At 49.9% G+C, this 25,684-nt stretch overlaps 1 protein-coding gene across 1 annotated transcript in view; it reads right to left on the bottom strand.

Annotated features, from left to right (window-relative positions):
- The window catches only part of CSMD2 (CUB and Sushi multiple domains 2), a 659,332-nt gene that overhangs the window by 314,128 nt on the left and 319,520 nt on the right, over window positions 1-25,684 (bottom strand). The window contains exons 6-9 of the mRNA XM_082615655.1: window positions 25,136-25,248; window positions 10,340-10,417; window positions 5,057-5,144; window positions 4,233-4,357 (exon numbers count right to left, since the gene is read on the bottom strand). Coding sequence (XP_082471781.1) covers window positions 4,233-4,357; window positions 5,057-5,144; window positions 10,340-10,417; window positions 25,136-25,248 — 404 coding nt within the window. The remainder of the gene's footprint in view (window positions 1-4,232; window positions 4,358-5,056; window positions 5,145-10,339; window positions 10,418-25,135; window positions 25,249-25,684) is intronic.

A 25,684-nucleotide genomic window follows, 5' to 3' on the forward strand; every position in this document is an offset into this window, starting at 1 on the left:
CTATTTACCAAAAAAGCTCTTATTCTAGGAAGAAAAATAATGTACGACTTTCTGTTGATGATCTACTCTGTGACTCAGTGACTGTATTTCACCTGGGGCTGGTACTCCATCCCTATCCTCTGTCAACACCAATTTGTGGTCACAAGAAACCAGATCTCCTGGTTGTCAATTTGGTCCACTTCACTCCATCAGTGGTTTACAAACCGTGTCCCCCAGAACCTCAGGGGTTCCCTGGAGGTGGCTTTGTGGCTGCTGGAAGTGGTGAGAAGGGGGTAACTCCAAATCCCCCACCCCTACTTCATTGAGAGAAGCTCCACGGCATCTATTTTATTTATGGGACCTCTGCAAAAGCTTTTTTTTTTTTTTTTTTTTTTGCGGTACGCGGGCCTCTCACTGTTGTGGCCTCTCCCGTTGCGGAGCACAGGCTCCGGACGCGCAGGCTCAGTGGCCATGGCTCACGGGCCCAGCAGCTCCGCGGCACGTGGGATCTTCCCGGACCGGGGCACGAACCCGCGTCCCCTGCATCGGCAGGCGGACTCTCAACCACTGCACCACCAAGGAAGCCCCTGCAAAAGCTTTTTAAAAAATATTGGGCTGCCTATGTGAAATAAGTTTGACAAGCCCTATACTATACTGCCTGTTTCTGGGCCTGAATAGAGTTTATCAGCATAACAATGTTTCATGTTGTCCTCAATTCCTTTGGATGATCAAAATTTTCTAGTAGTTAAATGAGAAGCTTATTTCTTCTGGTGGGAAGGGAAGAAAAAAAAGGCCTGTGAATATCTAATTTCAAATTCCAAAATGAGGGCACGGTCCCCAATTGTTCATTCATTTCAATCACTGATTCATTCAGGTTGTCCTCAAACATTTGTTGAAAACCTATCATTTGCCGGGTCCCATGTTTTGGTAGAATTAATTGTGTGGAAAATGAATGTTTAAAATCAAATCATATTTTAAATGCATTAGAGGAAAAATAATACCACTGTGTGTGGTGGTGAATCCTTTTCAGACTGTGATCTTTTGGTAACCTGCTTATTAGTGGAGCTATTGTAGAATTCAAAGAGTTTTGTCCCTTTCCGTTTTTAAAGTGGGCTTCATTTAAACTCTCTGTTAAAAAATCACAATTAGAATAGTAATTCTGACTAATTAAAAATAAGAGATTTTAAAAGGAAAACTTTCAAAACTGCCAAAATTAAAGAACCCCCCCTTGAATTTTTTTTTTTTGCAGTACGTGGGCCTCTCACTGTTGTGGCCTCTCCTGTTGCGGAGCACAGGCTCCGGACGTGCAGGCTCAACGGCCATGGCTTACGGGCCCAGCCGCTCTGTGGCATGTGGGATCTTCCCGGACTGGGGCACGAACCCGTGTCCCCTGCATCGGCAGGTGGACTCTCAACCACTGCGCCACCAGGGAAGCCGCCCCCTTGAATTTAATATCTAACTCAGCCCTTGACCTTTGGGGAAGTCCAGGACAGATCATCCAAGTCCAAACCCAGCAACCTTTGCTTTTCTCTTCCTCCTTCACAATGACCTTGGGAGAGGGAAAAAGAGGGAGAGAGTGGCAGGAAGGTGAACCTGCCCTAGAGGCCCCTCTCAACCACAGCTAGTGCTGGTCACTTTCTATAAAATGGCTTGTTTCAATTTGGCAATCACTAGGCACTGGAGGTTTTGTTTTCCCAGTTCACAAATGAGGGACTTGTGGCTAAAAAAGAGGAAGGAAGCTGCCCAGGGCCAGCAAGCCAGCAGGAGGTAGAGTTGGTCTCTAGATCAAAGTCTGTGGGCCTCCCAAGGTGTGTGATTGCAACAGGATTGGACAGGACAGTGAGAAAACAGGCTTCTAAAAGATCTGGGGCCACTAGAGGCTGAGGGTGCGCTCTGAGGTGTGGGGAAGCTATATCCCGACAGGCCTTAGTTGTTTAGTTTAACCTAAACACGCTGCACACGAGACTCACAGATACGCTGGGGTCACTTCTAAATGAGGCCTTTCGTGTCCACTGTCTCCTCTAGTTCTCGCAGTAATGTCATAAAGCAATATTCTATAATCACTGCCTTTTATCAAAAGAAAAGAGATTCACAGAGGTGAAAAGACAGGCCTAAGGACACCCGGCTAAAAAGTGGTAATTGTTGGATTTGTACCCAATTCTGTCTGGCTCTGTTTTCTGTGATTCCCCACCCCCCCACTACCCAGGGGCAGAGGATGGGATGAAAATGGATGTGAAAAAGCTTGGCCCGATGCTTAGTCAATAGTGTGGCAGAGAATGCAGAGTCCAGTGGATCAAAATCATTGGATGGACTTGACTGGGGCACACATGTCCGGAAAAAAAGACGAGCACATTATTTGACTGTGAACTTTCTTCTGAAACACCAGCCCTTCCCCACCCTGGACTTATTCACGTAAACAACCACCATTACTAAGAGAACTACCTGCCTCCAATGAAAAGGTCTTGGGGAGAGATCAGATCCCACCACCTCCTGAAGGCATCCTTGTTCTGGCTCCTCAAAAGGAATTTTGAAATGACAGACAGGCAAAGGGTGCCTTGGTCCTCAGACTTGGTAATTCTATGCCTGTCTACTCAGCTGGTGCCTTGGTTCCCCGGAAATGGAGTGTTGTGCTATTCAATTATTCATTTATTAAATCATCCATTCAACACATGCTATTGAGCACCTACTATGTGCCTGGCCCTATTCAAGGCAGTGAACAAAACAGACATCCTTGCCCTATAGAGCTTATATTCTAGCACAAGGATGTTTGCTTTCTTGTCCAGCACTTCCCAATTCATAAAGTGTTTCCATATCTACAACTCCATTTGACCCTCACATTAACACAGATGGGTAGGGTAGGAGCCATGATCTACATTCACCAGTAAGAAAATAAGCCCAGGGAAGATAGGGGCTTTGCCAAATTACCCATGGCCAGCTGGTGGCAAAGCTGAGAGTAATACCCAAGAATTCTTCTTTTGTTTGATTTTTTAGAAAAATATTAGCTAAGTGGAATCTTTGAAATAATATAACTAAAATCAGTGGGGATGCAAAGCACATTAATTGTGGATCGTGGCCACCTCAAAGTTGAGTGAGAATGAATTAATCTAAGGCTTATTTGAGAGAGATTTTCATGACCCTCTTCCAGAGTGCTTATCAACACAGTAGAAAAAGGGAGTGGGTCTCAGCTCCAACTTGCCCCTTCCTCAGTGCAGCAGTGATCTAAGTTCTTTACCCTGGACCCATCTTACTCTGCATGAATTTCATCTTGATGCATGTGCCTGAAGAGAGGCAAAGAATCTCCTTCTTAAACTGGAAGGATCTGGAATGTAACTTTAGTGGGCAGCACACTTTCTCTTCCAAAGGGTCACTCAAAAGGACAACTGCTGTCTTTGTTTACAAACTCTAGAGTGACTCCTTACTCTTGTACCAAGAACTCTTGAGTCCTGGTCATGTGTGCAAACAATGGAAAAAGAGAGATGAATGCAGTGTAGGACATGAAAAGCCGTCTAGTGGTGCCCTGCGAGATGAGGCCAGGGGCTTCTCTACCATAGAAGCTGTCCTGTCCCAAAGAAAAAATACATTCAGGTCTCATATTTTAAGATTATTTGGGGGATGGGGACTTGGCCAGCCCAGCCTTGGTTCTTGTGAAGCCTGGGATGGCAGGGCCCCTGAGAATAAGATGTCCAGGTGTGAGGTTAGAGGAATCCCACAGAGAGGCCTTTTGTGGTCATGGGCCCTGTTACTCCTGCATAGCTCAGAGCATTCTTTCAGAAGTGACAGGTCTGTTTATTGCTGAGTATGTGGAAAGACACAAGGGCATTGAGATGGAGGGTTTGGGATGTCTGTGTGCTATAACAGAAGGATTCAAGGTGACATGATACAAAGTGGCTTCCCTTCCCATCTAGGTGCAGCTGTAATATCTTGGTGTAGCGGGCCAGAAACCTGCTCATGTGTGACTCCCTGACCAGACTGTCAGGTGCAGGCAGGGCAGGGACCGTGCCTCTCTTCCCCATCTCTGTTATCTGTTATCTCTGTTATCTCCTGCTCCGCTATAGGCCTGGATACAGAGGAGGTGCTAAATAAATGTGTTGGGTTTGTTAGTAAACGGGTGCAGGATCTGAGGTGTGGGGAACAGCGAGAATGAGGTGAGCCAGTCTGGATGAGAGCCTGGACTCAGGCAACAGGAGCTGGGCTCTGACCTCCACGCCCAGCCCAGCTTGCTGGCCAGCCTCCCTTTCCAGGGGCACCCTCACCTCGGCAGACCGGCCTGTGGTCACTCCAGGCTGCAAACATGTCGCTGACTTTCATACAGGTGATCCGCTTGGACCCTTGCAGGTCATAGCCCTCGTTGCAGGTGAACTGGACGCTGGATCCTAACCTGGGAGACAAGGCGTATCTGTGAGCTCCACCCCTGGGCCTGCCAGGTACCCCCTGAGTCCTTCCTAGGTCCACAAAGAAGCACCATGCCGAACTTTATTTCTCCTCTGGCCCTTAATCTCCACTCCACCATTTATCACTTAAAACCTCCATTGGAAGGAACACCTGCTCTTCATCTTCTTTTTTGGACCATTTAATGGTTTTAGGACTGAGTTAAAAGGTGACTTTGTGAGCGAAACAGCAATCCCCTGAGATAAGTATTAGGACAATTGGGACAGCTAAGAGTGGGTGGATGATACCCATAAACTTTCATGAAAGTGGAGGATTATGAGAAGATGCCTCGATAGTTAGAAACTTTACAGAATGCACTGTCTTGGGGCCCTAGGGTGTCCTAGACTATCGGAGGTGTGAGCTGCCTGCTGGCACATCATTCCTGATGATGGCAGCCCTTTGTATCCTGGGTATAGGTCTGCTGGGTGACACTGGCAGTCTACAGCCCTCTCTTCACCCTTAAGGTGTGGGTACTAGTTCCAGGACTGGACCAAGAGAGAATGTTAAAGGCCAAAGCTCTTCTCCAGGAAGTGATCCTGCACCCACATGGTCCTCTCCACTCTACCTCCAGGAAGGCCAGTCCCTGTCTTCCCCCCAACCAGGCCATCACACCCTTCTTGCAATAAGAACATTCCCAAACAGATCTTACCTGAAATCTGAGCCTAGTCTTTTGCCCCTTTCAGGTATGCCAGGGTCTGGACACATATTATGCCCTTGGGACACACCAACCTGAGTTACTACAAGGCAAAAAACAGCACATACAGAGATGGATAATCACAGGAAGAAACCAGTCGGGGCAGTGTCGCAGGGTGGGAGGTGGACGCAGAGACAGAAAGAGGCCCTGCTCTGCTGGGGCCTGTGGGGTTGCTGGGGTCTACTGGGCTCGGGTTTCCCGAGTGTGCAGATGGGGAGCTGCTTTTGACAAATTCCTTTGGGAGCAAAGTCCAAGTGAAATTCATCAAGAGTGTGTGGGCTCAGAGGCACCCCAAACCCACAGCCATCCCGTTCGTTCCCTTATCCCGCACCAGCGGCCAGAGGTGGACAGTCCACAGCCCCCGGTGACCTCCCCACCCTTCCAATCTGCTGATGGCGGCTCTAGATGAGATGAGCCCCCCAACCTCAGCCCCCAGTGGAGAAATGACTCAAAGAAAGTTAAATAAAAGGTGGATGTGTGGTCAGAAACGGTAAAGAATGTAAGAGAAAGCTGCAGTCTGAAGTTCAAAGCAGGGACTTGAGCTCAAACACGGATATTTCTGCTGAGAAACCTCTTCCCACCGGACAGTTCTCAATGCAGAGTAAGCGGTAACCAGGGCATCCCCCGCCTATGCCGCTGGCCGAGGGCACCGAGGTAGCACCTGCGGCAGTTCTGGCAGGTGCTGTGATGCCCTCACATTCGCCAACACCAGGGTCCTGTTTTTAAAAGCCACGTGCACGGTCCTCTAGGTTAAAGGAGAAGCTTGGTCAAAGGGCGGCGGATACACACAAAGTCAGTTTTCTCCCGTCTCCAGTGGAGAAGGTGGAAACCCTCCGGCCCCTGCAGTTCATTGCTCCTGAGATGCTGTGAGGCTAGAACTCCCTCGCACCTCTGGAGTCCTGGCCTTGGCACTGACCAGGAGCCAGAGTTCCAGTCAAGCCCTCACCAACCCCACAATCCCGACAACCACCTCTAGACGAGGGATGACGGGGAGTCTGGAGCAACGTTCCCTGAGTTGGCCCATTTCCCTCTCACCCAGTCAATGTCCCACAATATGAGCAACGTGCTCCATCACTCACTCACTCACCCACTCATTCCTGCACATGGTACACAACAAGCATTAATTGAACACCTACTGTATACAAGACCCTATTTGGATACGGTGGGAAATGACAATGTCAGGTATAAGATATGACCACCCCACTGTCCTCAAGGAGTTACATGAACTATGGAAAGAAACTACAGAACCACAATGGGAGGTGATGAAAAATACAGCTACAGGGAGGTTCAGAGAGAGGACCCATCTAATATTGCTGAGAGAAGCATGGAAGGCTGCCTGGAGGAGGCAGCATTTGACATGGATCTACTGAGATAGTGGGATTTAGATACATGATAACAGAGAAATGGCATTTCAGGCAGACAGATGGGCCCGGGGAGCAAGGTGGAGACACGGAAACCGAACTGTAAGTTGTTCGGTGTGCCAGAACAGGAGGGAGGGTATGAGTGACATGGAGGAGTGAAGGTGAGGTTTCAAAGGTCAGACTTTGAAGGGGCTCGAGTCTGATCCTAAAGACGATGGGAAGAGTCCTGAGTGGGGAAGGGCACTGTAAGATCTGGATTGCTCAGAGGGAGGCCAGTTACTGTGAAAGGAGTTAGAAAGTTTTGTGTTCATTCAGGTAAAGGACAACAAGAGCCTGGTAGTGGGGACAGACATGAAGTGACGGGAATAGACGTGGCAAAGAAAGAGTCATCAGGGCTTGTGGAAGAGCAGGGCATGGGGAGAGGGGGCAGGGGACTTCCTGGCCCAGGGACCTGTGAGGATGCAAGTGAGTTGATGGAAGTGCAGCAGTGGGGAATCCCATTTTTGACTCATTTAGTCTCATTTCAGACCTGAGTTTGAAGCTCATTGCTACTGTTAGAAACCTGCCCAAATCTCCAGGGAGCCCCGGGTGTGGCTGGCCAAGGGAACCTGGGCATTTGGACAGACTCAAGCCAGTTGAGTTTGGACAGTGCTCAAGCCAGAGACCAGTTACCCTCTTGGTTGTGTGCTGACGAGTACAAGGCCTCTTGGGCAGCCTCCTTTTCTCCAACATTCCACAGTGCCAGGCTCAAGCCAGTCGCTCCTACTGGACGCTCGTCCCCTACTCCCATCCCCTTCCTTGCCAAACCTCTACTTCTGAAACTTTCACATCCTCAACTAAGCTACGTCAACATTCCCCCAGTCCAGGACCCTTCAGGCTCGGCTAATAAGACAGAAGCGCCATCTCCAAAAGCAGAGCGAGCCCCTGCCTCCTGGGGCCTCGGTGTTTTGCGAGCAGCGGGGAGGAAAGAGAAAACTGGGGCTTCCAGGATCCCCAGGGGCAGGAGGGAGAGAGGACCCCTGAGCTGTACCTGCGGGTCCATCTGTTGACAAGCCAGCCTCACCGTGATCCATCCCTACTGCGGGTTTCTGAGCTAAGCGCCCACCTTCTTTAGGCCCTGCCTACTCAACCCTGTGCACCGACCACCCCCATCCAAAGGCCCTGCTGACCACCACATGGGGACCACACGCCACCTTGCCACGTGTTAAGAATGCACAGCAGATTCTTGCCTCCTTCTCTCGCCCTCTCGTTCAGAGCTGACACTGCTCAGCATAGCATAGAGGAAGGCTGACCGATGAGGATGTGGCTGGACGGGAGAGCCAAGGCCATGGCGAAGCCCACCCACCGAACCGCAGCCCCTGACATGTATGGCAAACCTTGCTGTGTCCCCTTTAATCAGCCAGCCCGAAATGAGGCTCAGGCGCCATCCAGGAAATTGCAAGACCAGCAGTGAGTAGCTCATACACCCCCAGTACCCTCTCTTCCTGGGAGGACCGAACAGGTGACGGCATCCCTGTGTGAGCCTTCAAGGCTCCCCGGAAACAAGCAAACTCAAATCCCAGTGAACAGTTTACTGTCAGAGTTACAGAGACAAAAGGCTTTTCCCCTTTCTTTCCTGAGTTCCAGCCTCCCCTGCCTATTCAAGACCAGCCGCTTGTGCTTGTAGCATGAATTTGCTCTTGGCTGCAGAGGGAAGAGACTGGAAGGGGACCCTTGCCCCGGTCTCTATGGTGAGGAAGAAGCCACAACACACTCAGAAAGACAATGCCTTCTACTCAAAGTGAAGGGAGCCACAGACACATGGGTGGTCAGAACCAATGGCCAGGGACCCATGGTGCCCACAGACTGGTAAAGGCAGTAAGTAGGATCCAGGAGATGTAAGTGTGGCCCACTCCTCCCCTGAAGTTCAGGACATCTGTCCACAGGGAATCTGGGCAGAACACAATGGGCCAGACCCCTGCAGACATTTGGTGACCTGCCTCCGAGGCAGCTTGAGTCACAAACCCATTCCTCCCTGAGGGAATCTCAGAAAGGAGACCAGTACCTTGTTGTAGAGAAATGTATATTTATTCAAAGAGGTTTTGATTTTTTTTTTTTAAATAGGGTTTCTTCATCTTTCTGAGGGAGCTTTTGGTACCTCTGAGAACTAATGAAAACCACAGACCCTTCCCTTCTACCCCAAAACGCACCCACAACATCACATGTGATTTTCTAGCGAGTTCATGGACCTCCTGAAGTCCTAGGTCAAGAAAGCCCATCTCAGATCCAAAGGAGAAAGGGAGGATAAGGTTTTGCATCCCCATTCTACACATGGGGAAACCGAGGTGTTAGGGCCTGGGGTATCACAGTTACCTAAGGATACAACTGGGATAAAAATGTGCTCTCCCAAGTCAGAGCAGTTTCCTTAAAGTTTGCCTGTGGCCCCAGGGCAAACTCTGAAGTTGAATCGTGCCTGCCTCGGCTCCTCTGGTTTCCTGTGGCTACAGAAAGAAAGAGCCGGGGAGGGCCTGGGCCATGTCTTGAGCCTTCCCTGCAGACTCCTGACCTAATGCTCTGTTCCTTCCTTTGGCTCCCTAGTCAAGCACAGAAGCAGGGCCTTCTGGCTGCCCTCTGCCATCCAGGCCCCTGTGGCAGGGTGACCAGACAATGGTCCCCAGAGGCAAGGAGTGGTACCTGTCTCCAATTGGAGGACTTGAAAGACCAGAGAAAACCCACAGCCAGGCTCAGTTTCGTCACGGCCTTGGGACCAAACTGCCTCTCCCCCTGCTGCTCCCTGCTACCCAAGCACGGAGCTCTGAACCCACCCATGGCCTCTCTCTGCCTCTCTCCAGCAATTACTTCCAGCACCTCAGGGGAAGGGAGCACATGGAGGTGAAAGAGGAAAGGAGAGGGTCAGCGGGGAGCAGAGACAGAGAAAAAGAGAGGGAAGCAGATAGGGTGAGGGAGGAGGAAGGAGAGGAAAGTGGAAAGAGGGAGGACGAGTGGAAGGAGAGAGAGATGGGCGTGAGAAGCAGAGGGCAACGGGAGGCAGAAGGTAGACCAGAAGGCCAGGTGTTTGGGGGACCAAGGGAGGCTCCCTGCCACCACCTCCAGAATGAAAACGGAGCATTTCTTGGAAAAATCTGCTCTGCTTTCAAGTCCAGCCTCCTGGAGTGGCCCAGAGCCTTTGGGAAATCCTTCCTATGCTCTAGCTCAAAAGCCCCTTAGCACAGGCTCTGATCAGGTGCTTCTGGAGTGACATTCCAGACAATTGTCCAGCATTGGACATTCTCCTTTTGATCTTTCAAACATCAATGGCAGGAACACGTTTCCATGGACAGAATCTGCCCCATGTCTAAGCAGGGAGCCCCCGGCACTGCCCCATCAGCTCAAGAAGCAGGACCACCCCCCACTTCTAGTCCACCTTTTGCCCAGCCAGGTCCATGGACCCTGGTGGAAGGTTCTAGGCATTCCCCTCTCTCCCCTTCCCCCAATCCTGCCTTGGAAGCTGGAATCAGGGACTTGAAGCCTCAAAAATCCCAGCTGGAGTTTACTGACTCCTAGACGAGCCAGAAAAAGGATTGTCTTAGCAGGTGGAAGTGATTCAAAAGGAAAAATAAAGAAAGAAATGTAGCAGTAATGACTCCCTGGACTGCAGTTAGAATGGGAAGTGAGGGAGAAAGGAGAGGCAGGAGGGGAATGGGAGGAGGAACACGAGAAGACAAAGGGCAGGCCCCGGGGCTGCTGACTGGGCACCAGGTTAGTGTGTGCACACGCAGACCCGGGCGGAGGGAAGCCGGGCTGAAGGGACATCAGCGCAGCATCATCTGGCTTCCCCGCGGTCACAGCGCCAGCAGTTCTGGCCTCGAGCGAGAGGCCTGGCCGGGCGGACACTTACACACAGACGTCTTCTGGCTGTTATCTTTGCTGGGCATCAGCTTCACGCCGCGAGACTTCAACTCAATTTGCTTCTTGACTAGAGAAGAGGTGAAAGGAAAATCAGGCTTAGTTGTCATATGGGACTGGGGATGGGTCCCTCTAGAATGATCCCTCTTTTAGCTTGGGACATTCCGTGGTGGGTCAAAGCCAGAAGCCCCTCCGGGCAGGGATATACTAAGGGTAGCGTTCAAGTGCGACAGGGTCTCAAACACGGAGAAAGAGCTGCTATCAAGGCTGGCTCTCTGGGGTGATCTCCCTGCAAACTGGTAGTGAGTGTCCACATGCGAAGCCCCGCAGCCCGCCCTCTGCAGCTCAGCTCCCTTCCCGATCCAGTCCTGGCCAATTTCTGAACCAGCCCTGGCCAGGTGTGTTACATTGCATTAGGGCCCCAAGTTGTCACCCTCGCTGTAACCACAGCTGTTGCAATGAAATGTGACTGTAGTCCTTCCTGTTCAAGAGGTGGAGTATATTTCCTCACCCCTTGACTTTGGGTTTGGTCATTATGGAGGCCTTGACATGTCCAAAGACTTGAAAAGTGCCTGCCAGATTAGGCTTGCCCACTTGAATCTCTGCCATCATTGGGAGAAGACATGGCTGGTCCTGGGAGGATGAGAACATGAGAAGCAGAGCTCACCATCCTAGCCGAGCCCAGCCCACACCAGCTGACCTATTGTGAGCAGGCGCAGCCGAGTCCGGGAGGTCCCTGGGGGATGGTCTGATGGATTGAACTGGGTTTTGATCCCAACACTAAGTCCAGTCCGTAGCTCATCAGGACTTGGCCGAATAGCATACAAAGGGCCCCAGAGCCAGAACTCCACAATTCCAAAGGCTATTCCACTGAATCCATCAACCTCCTTTGGGTCTGAGCACCCCTATGCTCCAAAGCATTCTGCTGGTGGCCAAGGGCTTCACCCTGTCTCTGGTTATATGGTTTGGTTTATCTGTCCAACCCCAGAACCCCCTGCCGGGTGGCTCAGCCCCACTCTTACTAGAACCAGCAGCGGTAACAACTGTGACCAGCACTTCCTACGTGTCAAGCCCCAGGCTGAGGGCCTTACAAGTTCTTTACTTAAATCAGCATCACTGACCCCTTTCTTTCTCTCACACTCACACACGATCTATCAGTAAACCCTTCCAAATTTATCCCCAATGCAGTTTCTACATCTGCATCTCTGGTCCAAATCTCCAACACCTCTCCCCTTGTTGCCATGGCCTTCCATCTTCCACACTTGCCCCCATCTAATCTGTTCTCAACACGAGATCCAGAAGGATCTTGTTAAAACACAAGTCAGACCAAATTACATCTCTCCTCAAAACTCTTCAGGGGCAACCCAACTCTCCTATAGGAAAAGCCAACGTCTTTAAAAGGGCCTGCCCAGACCAACTGGCCCTCTCCGTAATCTCTCTGACCCCATCTTCGACCTCGGTCACTCTTCTGCAGCCACATGGGCCCCCCTGATATTCCAACAATACACCAGGCATGCCCGCTTCAGCCTGCCAGTTCCCTAGAAGGCTCTTTCCCAGATATCTTCATGACTTACTCCCTTCTCTCCTTGAAGCCTTTGTGAGAACGCCACTTCCTACGGCAGGCCTTCTCTGACCACTCCACTTAAAACTACACCTCCAACCCCAGCTCTCCCTAACCCCTACCCACTTTATCCCTAACTTTCTAGCACATATATAATTTTCTTAGTGATTTTTGTCATCCTACATTGCAACGTAAGCTCCACGAAGACAGAGATTTTTGTCTGTTTTGTTCATTGCTGTGGCCTCAATGCCTAGAATAGCGCCTGGTTCATAGCAGGTCCTCAATAATCATTTCATTTGGTCCTTATATATGTTCAACAACCTTGATTGGTAGTTATTATACCTACTTGATCGATAATAAAATTGGGATTCACAATGGTTTAAGTGATTTATTGTAGGTCACACAGCCAGGAGGCAGCTGTGCTCTTGGTGGGACCTCAGCATCTTCTCTTGTGACCTGTCCCCAACGTCATCCCAAGGGCATGGTCAACCTTCTTCAGCATCTGCCCCCTCCCCAGCTCAGCCCCTGGAGACTCAGATATTCACTCTGTACTTGAGATAACATGTCAACCCCAGAACTAAAGCCCACAGCGATCAGGTGTGCAAAGGGGACCAACTCCGAGTATTCCCCCACCCCCTGTTGATCCCTGCTCTGCCTATATCAAAAAGCTCCCCAAAGGTTGGTCCCCCAGCAAGCTGCTGTCTAAGCTGAATGCCTGACAAAATTCAGTTACTTCCATGGAGTCACCACTTCCCAACGTGCATTCAAATCCCTTTTATAAATGTGCATTACTCTCCATGTGTATCCAGCAGGAAAATTTCCAAGGAACACTAACGTGGGCCCATTATCAAACAGACGGTATTCACAGGGAAACATGCATTATTCAAGCCTAGCTGATAACGGTGAGGCAGGGGAAAAAACGTCCTCTGATTCAGCATCCCTAAGAGAACAGGAATGGTCCCAGCACTGCGAAACAATTCCAGCTCTTCTCCCGGATGCTCCACCAATGGGCAGGGATCAGGAGAGGGGTCTCTAGGACCCAGGGCAGCCCATCTGAGGGCAGCTCTGGGAAGATGGCTCAGGGCATCCAGCGAAGGAGGAGGAGGTGAGTCAGAGTCTTCCCAAGTCCCTTGTTCAGGTTCTAGTGTCCACTGGAGGAGGGGGTGGGGAAGGGGGTCAGTGCCCCGTGGATGCCATTCCCAGGGGCAAACACTGCTTGGGTTTTCCTTGTAGCTGCTGAAGGGGGACTGTGAGATGCAGGTGGATATGAGGGGGTGGTTAAGAGGAAGCCCTCTTCCTCTCTTCTCAAGGTTGCATCGAGAAAGAGGCTCCTGCCCCTCCCCTATCTCCAGGCCCCAGAGGGAATCCTTCCAATGTCTACGTCCATCCTGTCTACTCGGTCCTCTCCACGAAGGACTGTCTAACCTGACTCATCAGTGCTTAATAGTCGCTGGATGACATCATGATGCCTCCCAGCAGGAACTAATTCCGTTCTTCCTCTTTTGCACCCTGCTACTCACCACGGGATGGAGTTTGTTAAGGTGATGAGAAGAACTGGTTGAGAAGGAACCTGAAAAGCTAGAGGGGGCTCCTTAACTTATATGCAAACTTTGGGACCGTTTACCCCTCTGAGCCAGGTCTGAGAGGCTGTGTCACCCACGCTGTTGGTGGGTCCCCACATTAGCTTGGGAAATGCGGGGGCCACAGCTCTGTGGGCAGGGGTAACTCACACTAATAACACAACCTCTCAGAAAACATATGTCCAGGCCCAGCTGGCCTATGCTATCCCCAGAACTGATGAATGGGTCAGAAAGCGACCTGGCTGGGGGGGTACCCACCTGGCAACATCCACATGGCCAAGGATCTTAGTGTCCAGAAACCACCTCCATATACCGGGGTCGCAGTAGTTTGGCTATCCCAGGGAAGCACTGGCACACGGAATTACAGACAGCTAATTTGTCTTAGACTGACCAAGTGTGTGGTGGGTGACCATGGAAGATGGAGCACCATGGGAAATCAGCCTTGAAATGAGCTCGTAGAAGAACTAGCTGGACAGACCAGGGCAGACCTGGTGTGAAGGGTCAGAGAACAAGGGCACTTCTCTCTCTAGGTCTCCACAGCGCACTGCTAACAGACCTAAGCAGAAAGCAAGGGCAAAACAGCAAGGACCCGGAGAATTTCTGAGGTGTATTTGTTCTTGTTGGAACATTCATTCACGGAGCGCCCACTCGCGTAGCACCTATGGTATTACACTGAAGCGCTGGTCTCTAAAGAAGATTCTGTAACTACTGGCGCAGTGGACAAAAAGTGGAGCCTGGGGCTGGCTCCTGGGTCCTGGCTACACTTGAATGCAAACCCCCGGCGCATGTATGCACGCCACACATCCAGGCACGCATGCACATCTGTGTCTACAACCAGTGCACCCACAAGAACACATTTACGCCCCTGTGTATGTATGGCTACAAACCCTTACATACAAATATAATTCATACTTATACATGTGTTTGTACTGTATGTGAACAAAGTCAGGACTCCCAAGAGAAAAGTGCTGGCTTTAACTGGTTGACATGTGAAATCTTAGTAGATACACTCATCTCCTCTGAATGATAATGACTACAGGAGACTGCCAGGCTGCTCCATTCATCCTTTATATTCTGGTTAATTATAAGACATTTCCCCACTGTTGTAAAGGTGAGCGGAACACATGGTACACATTTAGCTGGAAGAATCTGGTGATACAAATGCCTCTCTAATCTGCAGCATCAGTTATTGGGTGGAGCTAGTGGGAGACAAGGACCTGTTAGTGGAGGAGACAGGAGAGGGAGGCCTAACCTGCCTCCATGGCTCTGGGAACCAAGAAGTGCATGGAACCGGAACCTATGGCTTCTTCTCATCCCAGTGGATTCAGACTTCCCTCCACAACAGTGAGCCCCTGCTCTCAGCCTGATCACTCGCCTTTCCCCACCACCTGGCTGTCCTGCTGGCTGGACCATCCCTTCATGTCCTCCCACATCCACATCCACACCAAATCCAGTTCATTCAGCCTCAGAAAATTTCTCCAGTGTGTATCCTTCTTTCAATGTTCTAAGCCATTCCTGCCCTAAACTCATCCTTCTTTTTGCTTGGTTTTGGTTCACCGATTCACTGTCTCTGGCCCATCTTAAAAAATGTTGCAGACAGTGATCTTTTAAAAATGGCAATCTGATTGCCACTTCGCAAACTTGGGTGTGCATCCTGCACTCTGCCCTTCCGTTGTCATTGAGGACCTGCCTCGCTGCCTGGTCACCAGCCCTGCAGAAAGGCTTTTATTACTCACTGTCTTTTGCTGGACAAAGCCAGGTTCTGGCGCACTGGCTCCTCATCTCACTGAGATTCATGCCAAAGACATAAAATTCGGTGCAGATGCCTAAGACCTAATGCTTCAAGCTGTAGACCTTCTAGCAGATGGGGAAGCCTTTACTACGGAGAAGAACAGTGGGAAGCACAGTGATTACAGAACAGAGCTGAAGATGCCTCAGAGTAACAAAAGATGAGGTATCTGTTGCCAGGTCGACTGACTGAAAGGATAAATATAAAACTATCGCACCAGACTTGATCGGGATGCTGCCAACACAGATGAAGAGGCTGGAGTGGTACCACCACTGCTCCTGCACTGGCACTCTTGATTGCCATGGAAGGCTTCAAGACGGTTAGCTAAGGTGCTAATCTGGTGGAAACCAGGAATGGTGCGAGGCTGCGTGTTGACGCTATAACTGCTGAACTAAGGAAGCAGCCCAAACCTGTGCTAAACCCCGAAGAGACTGCTCAATTTGCCACAATGTCTAAAAATGGAGACAGAAATCAGCAACATCATTTCTGATGTAACCACAAAGGTTCAAAGAGTGTGCGTACAACAGAGGACAGGAAAACACTGTATGATGAATTAGGAACTGAAGGCACAAAAGTTGACTAAGATTACATATCTCTCTGCTTGAATAATACATCAAAAGTTCAGAAATGGGGATTCCAGGATAATGATGGTTTCTGGTATCCACTCTGGAACTTGCCAATGTCCAGTGAAAGTCTTTGGTTATAATTGTTGAAAATGCCCTCAGTACACTCAAATGGAATAGGATGAAAATTGGCTTTTGGGTTATAAGAGCCCAAGCTCCAGGTTTTGGTGTCACAGAATGAACCCAACAAGGCTGATGCTACTGATGGTGTGGTATTTGGAAAAGTGAGTTGGACCCTCAGTCTTTAAGAGGTTTTGCTTCATGACCTAGGAAAAACTGGAGAGGTTATTGGGACCAAAGGTGATGTCACATTCTTGCAAGGAAAAGGTGACAATATTGAAATGGAGAAACATAGTTAAGAAATCACTGAGCAGTTAGAATGTTACTGTTAGCGACCATGAAAAAGAAAAACTAAATGAACATCTAGCAAAACTTCAGATGGAGTAACTCTGCTGAAGATTGCTAGGACAAGCGACGTGGAAGAGGATGAGTCCCAGATGCTCTGAATGCCACAAGAGCTGCTGTTGACAAAAGCGTCACCTGGATGCTTTGCTTCAGTGCATTCCAGGCTTGGACTCACTGATCCAGCTAAATGAAGAGCAAAAAATTGGTACAGAAATCATTAAAAGAACACTCAAAACTCTGGCAATGACCATTGCTAAGAATGCAGGTGTTGAAGGATAACGGATAGTTGAGAAATTTTTGCAGACTTCCTCTGAGGCTGCTTATGCACCATGCTGCGCAATTTTTTTTTTTTTTTTTGCGGTATGCGGGCCTCTCACTGTTGTGGCCTCTCTCATTGCAGAGCACAGGCTCCGGATGCGCAGGCTCAGCGGCCATGGCTCATGGGCTCAGCCGCTCCGCGGCATGTGGGATCTTCCCGGACCGGGGCACGAACCCGTGTCCCCTGCATCGGCAGGCGGACTCTCAACCACTGCACCACCAGGGAAGCCTCCATGCTGCGCAATTTTTAAAATATGGTGGCAAAAGGAATCATCAACCCAACTCAGGTGGTAAGTAGTGCTCTGCTGGGAGATGCTGGTGCAGTTTTTCGGTTAACCACAGCAAAACTCGCTGTGCCGCTGGAATTGCTAAAGGAGAGGAGGACCCTGGCGTGGTAGATGGGGGGCAGCGTAGGGGGTGGTCCATGTTCTAATTCCTAGGACCGTGCTTTGCTATTAAAAAAATCTTTTATTTTATATTGGAATATAGTTGATTAACAATGTTGTGTTAGTTTCAGGTATACAGCACACTGATTCAGTTATAACCCTAACCCTAACCCTACTGTATAGCACAGGGAACTCTGCTCAACACTCTGTAATAACCTAAATGGGAAAAGAACTTGAGAAAGAATAGAGACATGCTTTGCTATTAATAATGGGCTGTGCAGCGGTCTTCACGAACAACTTCCCAGAAGTCAGCTGGAGGAAACGACCGGAAGAAGGATGTTTAAGGGATCACTATGGCCATCAGTTATTGGTTTCAGTTGCCTTTGCAACACTTTCCTCTCTCCCTGGAACATCCTTTCTCCTGTTTTCTGCTTGGCCACCTCTTGTTGGAAGGCCTCACTCAGAGGTTACTTCCTCTCTGCCTCTCTGTCTACGTCTCAGGGAGTAGTCAGTGCCCTCTCCAGGCTTCATTCGGACCTCTGCTGAAGCCCTCATTACACGGGAACAGCAGGTCTGCTTCTAGCCATTTGCCTCATGAGCTCCTATGTCTGCATCCAGGGACTGACACAGAGTCAGGCACATAGAAGGTTCCCAATAAGGGTTTGATGACTGAGTGGATAAATGACCCAGTGTTACAGAATATGTACTTTGAATTAATTTCTGACCAAAGGAAGGGGTTACACGTGAAGCCTGGTGAGGTGAGGGGCATCACATATGTGTTCACGCCCACTTTTCAGTTCAGGCCCACTCTTTTTTTTTTTTTTAAGAGTTTTTTTTTTTTTTTGATGTGTACCATTTTTTAAAAAGTTTTTATTGAATTTGTTACAATATTGCTTCTGTTTTACGTTTTGGTTTTTTGGCCATGAGGCATGTGGGATCTTAGCTCCCTGACCAGGGATCGAACCCACACCCCCTGCATTGGAAGGCGAAGTCTTAACCACTGGACTGCCAGGGAAGTCCAGGCTCCCTCTTGATTGAATTCAGGAGCTTGGCTTTGTAGGTAGCCGGCCCTGGGCTCCTGAGACTTGTGCTGAGGCCCCCAGAGGCCCAAACCTGGAAATGAGGCTGGTAAGGGTCTGGCAGCTCAGAGGGCCAACAAGAATAGGACAGATGAGTCAGAGCTTGGGCCATGGGATGCCTGAGGCATTTTTGCTCTGGCCCAGGACTGTGGATCAGTCACAAGTAAGAACGCAACATGTTCATGTGAAAAACAGAAGCTTCAGCTTGTTACCGTAAAAAGCCTCAAGCATCTCAGTAAATGCAAATCGTTCTCAAATGGAAAGTTTATTTGGCAGACAACTGAGACTCAGCACAGGACTTCTAGAAAGCAGAATATCTTCCAGTCTCCTGGTCACCAGGGTTGACTTGACAAGAGAGGCAGTGAGAAGGGACAGTGGGGCCAGGCTGGGATCTGGCTGAAGGGAGGGATGGACACTAGAGGATGATCATCAGGTCAGAGTGGCAGCAAAGGGAGCACGTGTGAGAAGGAGCCAGAGCGGGCAGCTCGCTGTCACTGCACAAGGGTTTCCCAGATAACAAACAGGGGGTCAAGGTGACTGATGGGGTAGGAAGCTTCAAGTTTCCATTTTTGAGTGACTGCCACATGTCCGATGTTCTACCAGGAGCTCCTTTAATTTCCAGTAGCCCTGTGGGGTTAATATTATTCCCTCTACAGATGAGGAAAGCAATAGTGAGGGGTGCTATCCTCCCTGCCAGGGAAGCCCCTCACCCTTTGTGATCATTGGCCACTGTGGGCATTTAAAAAAAGGCTCTTCTCACTGTCATTCCCTTTAGGCTTAAAAAAAATAAAAACAAAACAACCAAGAAAGCAATTAACACTCTGAGAAGGACTGGAAATATTCCTCACCTGGAGACAGAGGGATTGATTATACAACCTCAGTGGCCTTCCAAACCGGAAGGAACCTTATAGAACCTCAAGTCCTGGGGTTGCCAGGTACAGGAACCTATTTTAATCTGCTTAGGGTAAATGCCTGCTGCAGATAGGTCAAAGAGAGAATTCTCTGGTTGAAGCTGGGGTGGAAATCACACCTGCTCAGCCCCTAGCAAAACAGCTGCTGGAAGAACCCCTTGGCCTCCAAGGAACCCACTTTAAAAGCACACTCTCTTGGGCCCATATTACACACATGGGGAGGACTCGTGCCCTAAGAGGGGATTGGCGGCCTCAGCCTCTACTTTCTTTGCCTTGAACCGTTTACGTCTTTATCTCTAGACTAGACCTTTCTTCTCTGAGCTACAGATGGACAGAATAGCCAAGTACTTATTAGATAGTCTCTCAACCCCTGTTATCCCAGAATCAATGTCTCAAGCAAAATCCATCCCCCATCTCCCTGTGCCAGAGACTACCTTGGTGAATAGTACTTTTTTTTTTTTTTTTTTTTACTCACTTACTCAAGCTAGAAACCTAAGGTTCACCCCTGACTCATTCATCTCCTTTCCCCCTCCCCCCTCACTCCCAAATCTGACGAGTCCTGAGTCCAGGGTGGTTTGCCATGGAAAGGTCTCTTCTGGTCTGTCTCCCCCTCTCCCTCTCCACTGCCTTATCCTAAACTCTGGATCCTCATCATCCTCTCATTCTCCAAAACTCTTAACTGTCTCCCACTAGTTTCATTCTAGAGCAAAGATTTTTCTAGAATGAAAACATGATCACACCTCCCCTCTTGTTAAAACTTCTGATCACCTCTCATCACCACGGAACCAAGCCCAGCTTTACTGCAGCTTTTTACGACGAGACCCCCACCTCTCTTTCCGGCCTCATGACCCGCTACCCCTCACTGCTGTGGACTGCAGACTTCGCTCTAGGTCGGCAAATGTTTTCTGTAAAAGGTCTGTGAGTAAATAAACTAGGCTGTGGCCCATCATCTCAATTGCAAACTACCCAACTCTGGTAGCACTGAAGCAGTTGTAGACAATCTGTCTATGAATGAGTGTAACTGAGTTCCAAGAAACCTTTATTTATGGACACTGAAATTTGAATTTCATGTAACTTTTATGTGCTATGAAATATTATTCTTCTTCTGATTTTTTTCCTCCAACTATTTAAACATGTAAAACCCATTTTTAGCTCAAGAACCATATGAAAACAGACAGAGCGCTAGGTCTGGCCTGCAGGCTATAGTTTGCTGACCTGTGCTCCAGACACACACAGATATTTGTGGTTCCTTAGACTTAGCACTTTCACGCTACCTTGCTTCAGCTCTACCTGGAATGCTTCTTTCCACTGTCTGTCTGGCATCTTTTTTGAGACTCACACTGAAGTCACTGCCCTTTTTTGGCTCTCCTTAAGTGTGTCCAGCAAAACGAAGTGCTTCTTTATCTCCAGTCCTAGAACCCTTCATCAGGCCTCAACTATAGCTCTTCTCATGTGGCACAGAAGTTGTAGATTCATGTCTGTTCCGCTCTCGAACCTGCTCTCCTTGAGAGCAGAGACTGGCCTCGTTGTGTTCATCTTTCTGTGCTGTCACGTGGTAGTGTCACATGGGACACGCTTGTTAAATGAAATACAATTGCCCACCTTCCGACAGCCAGCTCCAGGCAAAGCAAGCCTAGAACTCAGATCCTCTGATACCATGTGGTATTGGTTAAAATTGTGTCTGGCTATGAACAGCCCTAAATTCTGATTGGATTGAGACAGGAATGGAATGTGCTGTGTTGTAGGTTAGTTAGATTTATTTTATTTTATTTATTTTAATTTTATTTTTTGTTTCTCTGGGACAAAACATCCATTGATATAATCAGGAGTTGGTAATTGTTGGCTCTGAAGCACCCTACATCCCTTGAGACTCTAATGCCATAAAGCTGAGCGCAGGTCAAGCTGATCCCGTGCTGATGACTCCCCAGGACCATTCTTTAAACTTCTCCCCGCTGCTCTGTGCCCCCAGAGCCGGACCCCTGTGGACGGCTACAGAACAAGGGGGCCCACTGGTCAAACTGGTCAGTCTCCAGGGCATAGAGCAGACTGTTCTCTTGTTGCTGGTTTCCTATTGGGTTGGCAGATGGGAGGCACAGCAGATGTGAGGGAGGGAGAAGGGCAAGATCTGGTTACGGATTCCTGGGGCCCCTCCTCCTGCACTGGTTACTGATTCCCAGGCCCCCTCCTCTTGCACTGGTGACAGATTCCTGGGCCCCCTCCTCCTGCACTGGTTACTGACTCTTGGGCCCCCCTCCCTCACTGGTTACTGATTCCCAGGCGCCCTCCTCTTGCACTGGTGACAGATTCCCGGGCCCCCTTCTCCTGCACTGGTTACTGACTCCTGGGCCCCCCTCTTGCACTGGTTACTGATTCCCAGGCCCCCTCCTTCGGCACCAGTGATATTTCCAGGTCCCTCTTCCTGCACTGGTGACAGATTCCTGGGCCCCCCTTCTGCACTGTAGGGTGGCAGTGGTCAGGCTCCTCAGTTGTGCCAGGCAGCCCCTCTTCAATGGCTCCAGCTCTTGCTCCTCTCTCCCCTGGCCCTTTCTCTACTGTGGTAAAGGCCTCTCTGTCGTTCATTCTCTGGGTAATCTCATTAAAAAGAAACCCTCTGGGGTTTCGTTTAATCTCACCTTTACCTCTGTAATTGGACCCTTCACTAAACCTTCTTCAGTTAAAGCCATGCAATAAGTATGCTCCTGTCTCCTACTAGACCCCTGACTGAAACCTCTCTCTGCTACTCTTTGGGACTGAACTTGCAAGTAGCAAAACTTAGAATGATCTTTAGTGGTTCCAAAGTTTTCACTCCTTTAGAGCAATGGTTCTCATTCGAGGGTGATTTTGCACTCAGGGGACATTTGGCAAAGTCTGGAGACTTTTTGGTTGTCGTGTGTGTGTGTGTGTGTGTGTGTGTGTGTGTGTGTTGCTGGCATCTAGCATCTAGTGGGTAGAGGCCAGGGATGCCGCTAAACATCCTGCAGTGCATGGGGCAGGTTCCCACAACAGAGGATCATCCAGGCCATGATGTCAATTTTGCAGAAGCTGAGAAACCCTGCATTATAAAGTTACCAATTGAGTTTTCAAATGATTATTGTAGACCCTTTCACTATATACCCTCAGTCTGGAAAACACGAGAGAAAGTTCACAGGGGAGAATCATGTATTAACACAATCAGTATACACCACAGTATATTAGGATGCCAGATCCAGATGAACACGGCTGGGGTTCAAACTCAGACTCCGACATTCTATCGAGGAGACCTTGAGCCAGATACCTACCCTCTCTGCAACTCTCATTCGTCATCTGTAAAATGGGGCTAATAGTAGTACCTGCTTTACACAGTTGCTGTTAGGTCTGAAAGAAGTAATAAATGCCAAGTTCTTGAAACCCAGAGAGAAACACTGGCACACACCAATGTGCAAATCCTGTTCTGGGCTGTCTTGGGGGGAGTCAGAGAGAGAATAAGAAAGGGCCTGTTTCTGAGAAGTTCATAACTAAAACAGCTTTTCAGATTGTGGGTTGTTCCCTGCTACAGACTTGTGAAATTGATTTCGAGGTTGCAACTAACATTAAAAATTGAAAAAGAAATTTTCAGGGTGCCTCACCCCTACTAAGGGTAGATACCACTTGGTGACATTTTCCTTTTAGTTCTGCAGATATATATGTGTGTCCTGGGTTGGGATGGAAAATGTATTTTTTTATGGTGGGGTGAGATTAACAAAACACAGTTTAAAAGATACCAGTCAAATAGGAAAAGTGAGGCACCCAAAGCACCATGAGAAGGCCTTGTGATTTTGCAGAAAAACTCACATAGGCCTGCGAATGAATTCGAGCTTCACCATGTATAGGCTGTGTGATCTGTGCGTGTTGGGCAAGTAACACAACCTCTCTGAACCGCAGCTTCCTCCACTGAAATACGGAAATTAAAAACATATTTGCCACTGCACTGTGGGGAGGATCGAATGCGGCAACACTCATACACTGCCTAGTACAGGGCCTGGTGCACAGTAGGTGTGCAATGGATGTGTGCTCCTGACCTAGAGACTGCCTGGCCTGGGTCCTCATTGTCTGTTGTCTGGCAGAAAACCCTCATCTATGACCATGACAAACGGGCCCTCAGAAACTTGAAATATTAGAAACACTTGGCACCTATTTAATCAGATGAAACAATAACATTCATCGCGTCTTTCCTATTTTGGAAAACACAACAGAAAGATCCAGAGAGGTGCTTCATTCCCACAAAGGCTCAACCTCAGTGGCAGAAAAAATGTATCCAGGAAAGTTCTCAGAGCCAGGCTTGTCAGACCAGGTTGGTTTCCTGTTTATTTATTTATTTATTTTTTGCGGTACGCGGGCCTCTCGCTGTTGTGGCCTCTCCCGTTGCGGAGCACAGGCTCTGGACGCGCAGGCTCAGCGGCCATGGCTCACGGGCCCAACCGCTCTGCGGCATGTGGAATCCTTCTGGACTGGGGCACGAACCCGTGTCCCCTGCATCGGCAGGCGGACTCTCAACCACTGCACCACCAGGGAAGCCCCTCCTGTTTATTTTAAAAAATATTTCAAGGGACTCCTGCTACCCAAGGCTAAGGAAATGAGGCTATTCATAAAAGATTCAGATTTTCAAGGTAATGCTTCTACTCCCAGTGCTGCTTTTATCCCAGTGTCCAGCCTGAAAGCCTGGTCTTGGGGGGGCCCCTCTCTGCCGGTGCCACCTCCCGGGCGGGCAGTGTGCTCAGAGCCTCCGAGGTGAGGCTTGGAGGGACAAGCTGCCAGGACCTCCTCCACTGGAGTCAGTGCTCCCTCCTGACCCTCGGCGGTGAGGTGGTGATCGCAGCTCACTCTTCCATCAGGCCTGTGTCCTACGCACACCAATATACCACACTCTCTCACTCACAGCACAGCCCACTCTATTCCCCAGGGTCTTATATAGGGCCTTCTGCTTAACAGGTGTGCAATACAAGTTCACATTGAATCCATTAGAACCAACCTCAGTTTGTAATTGGTGACAGTAATGGCTTAATGAGCAACTCTGAAGCCAACCCTTGGTGTTTATCTCTGTGGATAAATTTTGTGTACTTTGAACAAACTCAAGGTTGAAAAGGAATGTTGTCATCTACTCCCAGCCATCCATTGGATTTTGGGATCTCCTCTAGGCGTGGGGAGCTCCCTGCCTCGGGGTCAACCCACTCTTTTTTTTTTTTTTTGTGGTACGCGGGCCTCTCACCATTGTGGCCTCTCCCGCTGCGGAGCACAGGCTCCGGACGCGCAGGCTCAGCGGCCATGGCTCATGGGCCCAGCTGCTCTGTGGCATGTGGGATCTTCCCGGACCGGGGCACGAACCCGTGTCCCCTGCATCGGCAGGCGGACCCTCAACCACTGCGCCACCAGGGAAGCCCCAACCCCCTCATTTTTAGGGGCGGCTCTCGGGGTTAGGAAATTCTTCACGATTGGAGCAGAAATCTGCTTACCTGTGGTTTCCACCTGCCATTCTTGGTCTGATCTCGTGCCACCAGACAGCTCTTCACAGATCTGAGCACCTAAGCTAGGGAGCTCCCTAGAGCTTTTTTGCCTATCGTTTGTCAAACGTCTGTGTTCTACGTGAAATGAACGAGAGATGAAATGTGGGCAGCTCTCCCACTTCACACCAGGGTAGGCTAAACTCTGCCGGTTAAGAGGGTGGGCTCTGGATTCAAAAGGCAGGAGTTCAGATGGTCTTGGGAAACTGCCTTAATTTCTCTGGGCCTCAGGTCTCTCGTCCATCAAATGGGGATGGTGATGGTATTTACTTCACAGGGTAATGATGAAGATTAAGTGAGATGACGCCGACCAAGAGCCTAGCACAGTGCCTGGCTCTCAGGAGGCCCTTGGTATAAACTAGTATGATTCTCCTGGCCTGAAGACGGGCAGCTCAGGGTACACCATTCTACACAATTTGAGAAGTGTCCTCCCTTGGACAACAGACCACAATGGCAGATGTAGAGACGCAGATATGCAGACCTCTGAGTCTGCAAATAAGAGCAGGACAGCAGAGGCAAGTGTACCCTGAAGACACACTGGACCCAGTCCAGGGACAAGATGGCCCCACGCATCATCTCTGCCGCCCCCCGAGGAAGCAGGGCAGCCCGGCCCCACCTACCTTGGTACTGGGCGCTGAAGCCGCGCTGCCGGTGGTTGCCGTCCGACGTGAAGTGCAGCCGCAGCCAGTTTTTGCTGCTGATGACGGGGGCTGGGAGGCTGGCTCCGGTGAACCTGTGGGGACAAGAAGACGGGGTCAGGGACCACAGCTGCCTGAGACCGGGCACCCGGGAGTCTCCCCACTGCCCATGTGTGCTGGGGCCTCCTTCTAGGCCTGGCAGAAGGGAAGGCCGTGCTGGCCCGGCCGCCCACCAGTAGCCTGCAGCCTGGGCCGCTGGAGCTGGTTCCCCCAGGGGCTCTTCCCACTGCTGAGTTGCTGAGAGGAGGGGGCGATCCTTCAGGCCTGGAACAGAGGCCTATTTCTCCACCTTCAGCAGAGGCCTAGCTGCCCAGGAGAGAGGTCCAGCCCTCCTAGCAGAGGCCTGTCACCCCAGCAGATGTTCACATACCCACCCCCAGCAGAGATCCAGATTCCCCGCAAAGGTGCAGGCCCAAGCAGAGGACCAGCCCAGCTCTCCAGCAGAGGTTCAGCTCCCCACTCCCGGGCAGA

Source organism: Mesoplodon mirus, assembly GCF_964341445.2.
Source record: "Mesoplodon mirus genome assembly, chromosome: 3".
NCBI lineage: Eukaryota > Metazoa > Chordata > Mammalia > Artiodactyla > Ziphiidae > Mesoplodon > Mesoplodon mirus.